This window comes from Sceloporus undulatus, chromosome 8, assembly GCF_019175285.1.
Source record: "Sceloporus undulatus isolate JIND9_A2432 ecotype Alabama chromosome 8, SceUnd_v1.1, whole genome shotgun sequence".
Lineage (NCBI taxonomy): Eukaryota > Metazoa > Chordata > Lepidosauria > Squamata > Phrynosomatidae > Sceloporus > Sceloporus undulatus.
In genome coordinates, this window is record NC_056529.1 from 33,905,266 (window position 1) to 33,914,569 (window position 9,304).

The following is a 9,304-nucleotide window of genomic DNA, read 5'->3' on the forward strand; positions in this document are numbered from 1 at the left end:
CAGTAATGAATGTATTGCTATCCTGGGAGCCTAATAGTGGGGAAAGTGATAGAGGTTGAGTCTCCCTTCTCTGGAATTCCAAAAATCAAAATACTCCAAAAACAAAAACTTGTTTCATGTGTGGCTGAAGCTGAATCTGCACTGCCGAAATAATGGAGTTTGACACAACTTTAACTGCCGTAGCTCAGTGCTATAGACTTCTGAGATACAGTATGCAGTTTTGAAGATATTTAGCCTTCTCAGAGAGCTCTGGTGCCATAACAAGCAGTTAAACCCTCTTTTTAAAAAGAGAATTAAGACAAACATGCATATGATCTATATAAAGTTTTGCATGGAGTTTTTTTTTAAAGTTGCAAACTGAAATGGAAATGAAATTGAGCAAAGGAGTCTTTAAAAAATGAAAAATGGAGAGAAACTTAAATTAATAGGTTTGGTCGTCCTTCTTGCATTCTCCTACTGACGAACAAGGTGGTGTTGGTGGTGTTGCTATTACTCTATTAGCTTTGTATTTTTCATCTAATTTCATTTCTTTTGTACTCTACAGACTGTGATTCCTACTGCAAGCCAGCCAAGGGCAACTACAAAATCAATATGAAAAAGTACTGCAAGAAAGACTATGGTAAGAAGTGGCTCCCCTGCCTGAAATGGAAAGATCAGTAGTCAGGGTTTAACTCTTCTCCCTTCCAGTTCTACTCTCTGGTAGACCAGCAAGAGCCCTGTTACTCATATGTTGTGTAACGGTAAAGTCTAAAATGAGCCAGTATGGTGTAGTGATTTGAGAGTTGGACTACAACTCTGGAGATCAGGGTTTGATTCCCCCCGACTTTGGGCGAATTGCACACTCTGAGCCCCAGAAAACCCTGTTCACGTTATGGGCACCATAAGTAATGACTTGAAGGCACACAACAGCAAACAACAAAATCTGAAATGCAAGAGCTGATCAGGAATAGCTTAATCATCACCAGACTTAGGCTGCATCTGCACTGCAAAAATCATTTGACCTTGCTTTAACTGCTATAGTTCAGTGTTATGGAATTCTTGGATCTGTAGTTTTGTGAGCTGCTTAGCCTTCTCTGTCAAAGATCTCTGGCACCATAACAAACTGCACAATCCCAGGATTCCATAGCATTCAGCCCTGGCAGTTAAAGTGGTGTTAAACTGGATAATTTCTGCAGTGCAGGATGCAGCCTAAGTCTTTTCTAGTGGATTTTAAGATTCTTCCAGCTCTTTGATGCTGTGAGCCCTGTCTCCACTACAACAAATCTCCCCATAGATTTTATTTGTCCTCTGTTTGTGTGTCGTAAACAAGTTATTAACCAAACCTCTGTGTTGATGTTACTGGGCTCTCAAAATCTACTCATCATTTCTTGCCTTATGAAGGATTTTCACTAGAGGTACTGGAAAAAGTCAGGCCCAGAGATGAGCTTTGAACATTCAATATGTTGATCTTAAAGAAGAGGCAAGTATGATGAAGTGTGTGAACTGTTCTCTGGCTCAGATTCATTTCCAGCCAAAGGGGAAATGCTGGTTTACCTGCTCACTGGATGACTAGTTCCCACAGTTCCCCAGACACAACATAAGAGAGCTCCATTTTTTTATGGCTGGGTTTTTCGATTCAGGAAAGGCCTGCCAGAGGTGATGGATCTCTTCCGGCAGGCCATTCCACAATCTGGGAGCAGCCAAAGAAAAGGACCTCTGGGAAGAAACAGTCAGTTTGGTCTTTAATGGCTGCAATAGATTCCTCCCAAGGCAGATTATACAGAAGAAGGCAATCCCATATATAAGTTGGACCCAAGACATGTAGGACTTTAAAGGTCAAAACTAATACATTGTATTGTGTTTGGAAACCAATAGGCAGCCAGTGGAGTGATTTCAAAATTGGTGTTATATGGTCACTCCTTGGTTTTCCGGTAACCAACCTGGCTGCCCTATTCTGTACTAATTGAAGTTTCTGGGGTTAAGCACAAATGTAGCCCCATGTAGAGCGTATTGCAGAAATCGAGTCGTAATTATTATGTATTACAGACCGCCATAGATATTCATGGCACTTCACAAAGTGCAGGACTGCTGCCTGCCCCTAGGACCTTACAATAAAAACATAACACAGCAGAAACAGCAGAGGGGAAAGTAGAAGCAGAGATGAACATGGAACAGCTATCTGTCTATTTTAGTTACAAGGCAAAGAAAGAAAGCACAACCTCTGCCCTGATTTGTTCTTGCTTCACATAGTAATGGGATAGTGGGACTACTGCTCCAGGAATATTCTGGCCCATGTGGACATGACCTTAGTGGTGAAAGGAGGACACTCTGTATGTCTGCCAAGAAAGCAGTAAGCTTTATGCTAAGGTGTTTTCCACTGTTACTGATTCCTGCTGCTGTTGTTGTTGCTGTGTGTCTTTGAGTGATTTCTGACTTATGGCAGCCCTAAGGTGACTCTATCATGGGGCTTTCTTGGCCACATTTGTTCAGAAGGGGTTTGCCATTGCCATTCTCTGAGGCTGAGAGTGTGTGCCTTCCCCAAGGTCACCCAGTGGGTTCCCATGGCTGAGCCGGGATTCAAACCTGGTCTCCAGAGTCATAGTCCAATGCTCAAACCACTACACCATGTTGGCTCATGATTCCTCCTGGGCAGATTCGAAAGACGAATGTGCAGAACAAGTGAGCAGCGCTAAGTGACACACACAAAAAAAATCTGGATTGTCCTAAATTAAGTAAAGATGTTTTCCCCACAGTCTCCATGCCAGTTATGCCATACACAAGTGCCCCCCTTGCCCTCTCTCCTTCCCACAACACGCATCTCATTTCATGCCCCAGTTCAAAATTCACGTACCCCAAACCTCAGACAACACTGTGTGCCTTCTCGCTTTCTCACCCCCACTAAGAGACCTTCCCTGTCTGCCAGATATGTTAAAAGGGACATTTTCTCTATCCGCTGGTGTTGCAAGGTGTGCAGACTTGAATGGGATGGGTGTGTGTGTGTGTGAAGTTTGGGCTCAGGACATCCTGACTGCAGTGTTGTTAATCACCCTGACACAAGCGCATTCACTCTTTGGAGCGGAGGGAGGATCTCCCAAGCCACCGAAGTTTGTGATTGATCTTCCCCAGGAACTCCTTGGCTCCAGCAGAAAAGATGTTTTTGGCAAGGTGGAACGGAATGGGAGTAGAAATAGTTGTCAGATGGCTGTGAGAAGGGGTGGCAGTGGCAGAGTTGAAAGGAGCAGGATAAAAAAGACCTCTTCTGCAGAGGCCCAATTACCCTTCCAGATTGTTGCCATCAGATAGCATTCATTTATTTCCCTTACAGTTTCATAGCCTGCCTTTCCCTCCATCAGATTTTGCAAAGGTTCAGTATAAAGAAAATATATAAAAACCATAATTTTATATATATAAAATGAGAAAGTCATTATGCAGCAAAAACGAAACAGCTGTTGGGCAGAGAAATAGTGGAGATAACGGTAAATGATTTACCATTCTGAAATTTCCTTTGCTTGGAGTACAGACTTCGGCAGATAGCCTGCATTGGCCAAGCATTTTCCCCCAGTGCTCTTTGTCTACCCATTGCACTGAAAGCAATGTGGCCAGATGGGTCCTCCTTTTTTCAGGACATGTTCTACATTTCAGCCGTCTGTCCAGGAGGAATTTCAAAATAGCCTCCATTTTGAGCATGACTAAGAAGCATGGATTTACATTTCTATTAGTGTTTTCCGCTTTTATTTTGTCATGGCCTACATTTTTCTTGAATCTCCTACATTGTGTGATGCCTTTTCCCGTTTTGGGATTATGACATTGGTCACCCTGACTGAGAGCAGCACTGAACCTGGCGCGCCCAGTTTTCTGCCACAGCTGAGCAAAATAAAAGGTGGTGGGAAAAGAGAGATGGCCCTCTCATGTGCCCTCTGCCACTCCAAAGAAAGCAATGGGGGTGAGTGAAAATTCATGGGTGAGGCTGAACATGGAGGCAAAAGAATATGTGTTGAGGGACAGTTTGTCATTGCCTTATTCTGCAGTTGAGACTTCAACTTGCCCAGGGTTACCAAGACTGAGCAGGGATCCAAATCATGGTCTCCTGGGGTCCTAGTGCCGAAACCATTACGCCAACGATTCCCAAACTTTAATCCTCTAGGTGTTTTGGAAGCCCCAACTTGGCCAACATTCAGGAATTTGGGAAGCTGAAGTCTAAAACATCTGGAGGACCAAAGTTTGAGAATCACATGGTTCTAACTTATAGAACTCTAATTACCAGCATAAGAAGAAGGCTCTCAAAACACTTTTGGCTGGGGATGTAATCTCTCTTTAGGGTATTTCCACACCTTCTTAGAATCATAGAGTTGGAAGAAGAGACCTCAAGGGCCATCAAATCCAACTCCCTGCCATGTAGGAAGACACAAATTCTTCTTTTTCTTACAGTGACCTTCCTTTCTGTTTTCTCACCCTCTCTCTTTAGTTGTCCAAGTCAATGTCTTAGACATGGAGACAGTGGGCAGTTGGGCCAAATTCACCGTCAACATCCTTTCAGTCTACAAGGTCCGGGATGAGCGAGTGAAACGAGGCGACAACTTCTTGTGGATCCACATGAAAGACTTGGCTTGCAAGTGCCCCAAGATCCAGATCAGTAGGAAATACTTGGTCATGGGCATTAGTGAAAATCCCACTGATCGACCGGGACTAATGGCCGACAAGAACAGCTTGGTTATCCAATGGCGGGATGCTTGGACTCGGCGCCTTCGGAAACTGCAGAGGCGGGAGAAAAAGGGGAAATGCTTGAAACCGTGATTGGCTTGGGCTCACGTCCGTTCACCATTGCCTCCCGTCTCTCTTGGCCCATTGGCTCCCTGTGCACTCTACTCAACAGACTGTTCCAAGAGACTCTGTACATATACAGGTTATGTGAACGGATGGACTCACCTGTGTATAGTGTATATTTTGGCAAGGATTCCTTTGTATGTGCGCGTGGGCTTGGTGGATGTGTGCATGAGAGCATGGGTTCTTTTTTTTTAAGTGTTTATTAAAGAGTAACACTATAATGACAAACCTTTAACAAGGAGCAAAGTGAAGGAAACATCAGACAGGGCCAGTTAATTGAAGATGCTTGGAAGAAGACTTCCCAGACCTTCTCTGGGCAGGATTGATTTTCCCATCTTGGGGTTTCATCTTGTTTTAATCTTTCTTTCTTTCTTTAATTCTGCCAAATTCCATAGGGAGAGTTTGGCAAACTTATTTTTCAACTGTATCTCCCAGAATTCCAAAAGTCAGAGCTTAGAAAGGTTACTTCTTTGAATTACATCTCCAAATAGCCATGCCAGCAAGGAATTCTGGGGTGCATCTATGCTGTAGAAATAATGCAATTTGACACCACTTTAACTGCCATGGCTCCATGCTACCCAACCTTGGGATTTGTATTTGGTGAGGCACCAGCACTCTTTGGCAGAGAAGGTTAAAGACTTTGTCAAACCACAAACCCCAGGATTCCATAGGAGGGCACTATAGCATTTAAAGTAGTGTCAAATTGCATTGTTTCTGCAATGGAGATGCTCCCATAGACATTGCGGTCCAAGCCCCGTCCAGAGGGTTCCCTATGTAAAGTCAATTGCAGCAGGGTGGGCAGAAGATAGTTCAGGCTCTGTTTTTGTATCTTTAGGTGATCTGCAGTAGATCCAACCAGAATTTCTTACTCCAGACTATATAACAATATCAACAACACACTTTAAATTGTGAAGTCGAAGGCTTTCATGGCCGGCATCCATAGTTTTTTGTGGGTTTTTCAGACTATGTGACCATGTTCTAATAGAGTTTCTTCCTGACTTTAAATTATACTGCTGAAATGAAGAAGATTTTAGTGTAACCAAGTGTGGATTTTGGGATAGAAGGAATGTGGGCTGCATTCAGTCCCGGCATTCGAAACAAAATTCTGGGCTCCAAATTCTTTAATTCCAACTGCTTTTTTTTTCCTGCACCAGAATCCAGCAGTGATGGTTATAATAAAAGCAAGCAGAGAAGAGGCAAAGTACGTAATAATAAATAATAATAAAATTTATTTATATCCCGCCCTTCCAAAAAGATCAGGGCGGCGTACAACAATGCAACAAGTGCAAACAAATACAGGTTAAAAACATACAATATCAATAACATACAATCTAAAAACAATAGCAAAGGCCCCGATAGCCCATCCTCATGGCCACGGAAGAGGAGGGAGGCCCACAGGATATTTAGTCGGGGAATGCCTGCTTAAATAGGAAGGTTTTAAGATCCTTCCTAAATTGGGCCAGGGTGGTGGATGAGCGGAGCTCTGTGGGCAGCGTATTCCAAAGGGCTGGGGCAGCTGTGGTAAAGGCCCTTCTAGAAGTGGAAGCTAGCCTAGCCCCAGGCACCTTGTGTAGATCCTACACAAATGAATAATAATCACACACAAGAGAAATATGTTCAGATATGTGACCCTTCAATTGGCAATCCCACCCACAAGCCTCCACTTTATTCTTAAGAAATAAATGCAGTGCAAGGAGTGTGTTTGGGGATTTCATTGAGATATAAATTCTCCAACTGTTTCTGGGGCAGTGATAGCTTCCCTTTCTTGTTGCATGAGCACCTTAAATGGGAACAACAAAATTCTTAATATTGGCGGCCTGGCAGCCATTTTGCATCCTCCAAAATGCGCCAGATGCAACTTTGTTCCAGGGCTTTGGGGGAGAGGAGGAAACGTCTGCCATCTCCAAACAGGGCAGAAAATAATTTAACTTTTTTTTTAACAAATTGCCCTTTTTTCTTGAAGGCAGGAAGCAAAGTAAATTTTAAAAATTGAACAAAGACACCTTGATCAATTCATCATAGAGTTTTAATCACTCGGTTGATTTGCATGTGACAAAAACACTTATTCCAAGGGACATTTCCTTCCTTTGTAGATCATAAGCAGATGGGTCATAACCTCCTTTTAGACGATTCCTCCCTAGTTCTTTCTTGCATGAGGGGGGAAATTGCTTCTTTTCAAATAGCATTTTCCAACTGCAGCCTTTTTTAAAGAAGTACAGTGGGACTTTGTTACCTGTTTGGGTTAGGTTCCAGGACCCCCCATGGATACCAAAATCCATGGATGCTCAAGCCCCATTATATACAATGTCATAGTGAAATAATGTCCCTTATATATAATGGCAAAATCAAACTTTGCTTTTTGGAACTCATATATTTTTGAACATTTTCAAGCCATGCGTGCTTGAATCTGTGAATAAAGAATCTGTGGATAAGGAGAGCTGACTGCACTTGCATTTTTTAAATGGTTGAATTAGTTGGAGGCAACTTTAGAAATGATTAACAAGCTTGGAACTGATCTATCTAACTTGTTGGTCACTGACATTTTTCAGCCCTTCAGTTCATTAAGACTGATATCAAAGTTCTCTCCGGAGAAATCTCAGCTTCATTTTTCCAGAGCCGACTCTGGAAAATATCCCACACTCCATTAGATCACTGGTGCTTCTTCCAGTTTTGGTACCACTTCTTCTGCCACTTGGGGAATGCTCAGTTTCCACCATTGCAAGTTCCCCTTAGAATATTAGCTGTCTTCAGGCTTGTGCCCAAAGATGCTTGGAGACAGGCACATTGACCAGCCACTGATACCCATATGCCCAGCCTACAGTGCTGGTACAAGACCTCCTGCTGCCAGAGGCAAAGAACAAGATCTCTCCCCTTATAAGTACCATAGTCAGCCCTCTGTATCCATGGATTCTGCATCCACAGATGCAACCAACCACAGTTCAAAAATATTCACCAAAAAAAAATACCAAAAGACAAACCTTGATTTTCCCTGGGCAAAGATCCTTTTGCATACCGATTTTCCAGACTAATATGGCTATGTCTTTGAAATCTTGCTTTTCTCATTGTATATAAGGGATGCCATTTTACTCTGCTCCATGTGGTTCCCATTCCCCTGTTTGATTCATGCTCATGTCACCTACAAAAGTAATAGCACATCTGAAGAGGAATAAGTCTGATTTCTAATTTTTCGAGCCACTAATTGAACCACATACAATACTGCGGGTGGACAGGCTGAACTTTAGTAAAATAAACTTTTAACTTGGTGCATAAAATGCAAATCTAAATTGAGCAAATTAAATTCTAATTTATCCAGAAACAAAAATTGAGTCACTCATCACTCAAGGATACAAACCTTTGTTCCACTCCCTGAGATTCTGTCTCTCATCCCAGGTTGGGAACCCCTGCTATAATGGGACTTGTGCATCCTTGGGTGTTGGCATCCACAGGGGGTCCTGCAACCAAACCATATCAGATACCAAAGTCAAATGGCTTATAGTTGTACCGTTCCTCCGCACAGTTGACAGGGCAGCTTCCTGTACCTGAAGGCAGCAGCTTAAGGGATGCAGACCAGGCCACATGGCACTCTGCTCTTTCCTCTAAGTCTTTGGTGCCACTTCCCAGAAACTGTTGTCTAATGATAAGGATCACCTGAAGGGACTTCTGCTCATATTCACTTGGATGTAATTAGGAGTTGGTGCAAACTGATCAATAACCTGCCTTATCATTCAAGTGAATACAAGTGAAGGCCACTTTGAGACATCATGGCTCAAGATGGTAAAGTTGGGAGTCTGAGGGAGTGTGCCCAGGGTGAGGGAAATGGCATGTTGGTACTGGATCCCAGACATTCTTCTGACTGAAGCAAAAGACACTATGTTTCCCTCCTCCATAAAGGAACTGTGTCTCAGTATTGCTGGTAGGGCAACATCATCCCCTGTGAGGACGGCAGACTAGGGCAGAAGCACAGAACAGGCTCATGTTCAAGAAGAATGGTGCATGGCTTCTGGTGCTCATGTCATCTATCACCAAAACCTGATGCTTCACTCCACCTAATCATATGGGCAACCCTGCCCATCTTGGCTGCATGTTTTGATACTCACTATTCAAATGCTTGAGCAAGAATAATGCCACATCATGATGTCTCATCACTCAAAATGGTCAGTTGAAGAGGGTAATATAGTGGCTGCACATAAGCACTGCTGGCAACTCCTCCTCCTCTCAGTTTCTGCCCCTTTGGGACTCTGTCGTGATGGCAAGCAAAATGCCCTTTCTTCAGTTCCACTACCTGAAAATGAATGCGAGAGTCAAGTGGAAGCATGCAACTTTTGCTCAGCTCTTTCGTGGGTTCCGAGAAAATGAAGTGTAAACTGTGGGATTAAATGGTTATAGACTATGCATTTCAGGGTCTTTGGTCTCCACAGCCAACAAGAGTTTTTCTCTCTGTGTGTATTACGCATGAGCCTGTATTTGCCATCTGATGCAGTTGGACTCTAATCCTTAAATA

At 43.1% G+C, this 9,304-nt stretch overlaps 1 protein-coding gene across 1 annotated transcript in view; it reads left to right on the forward strand.

Moving 5' to 3' along the window:
- Positions 1–5,412, forward strand: part of NTN3 (netrin 3) — a 65,991-nt gene extending 60,579 nt beyond the window's left edge. Inside the window, exons 5-6 of the mRNA XM_042438083.1 lie at positions 545–619; positions 4,445–5,412. Coding sequence (XP_042294017.1) covers positions 545–619; positions 4,445–4,773 — 404 coding nt within the window. The 3' untranslated portion in view covers positions 4,774–5,412. The remainder of the gene's footprint in view (positions 1–544; positions 620–4,444) is intronic.
- Positions 5,413–9,304: the final 3,892 nt, after the last annotated feature.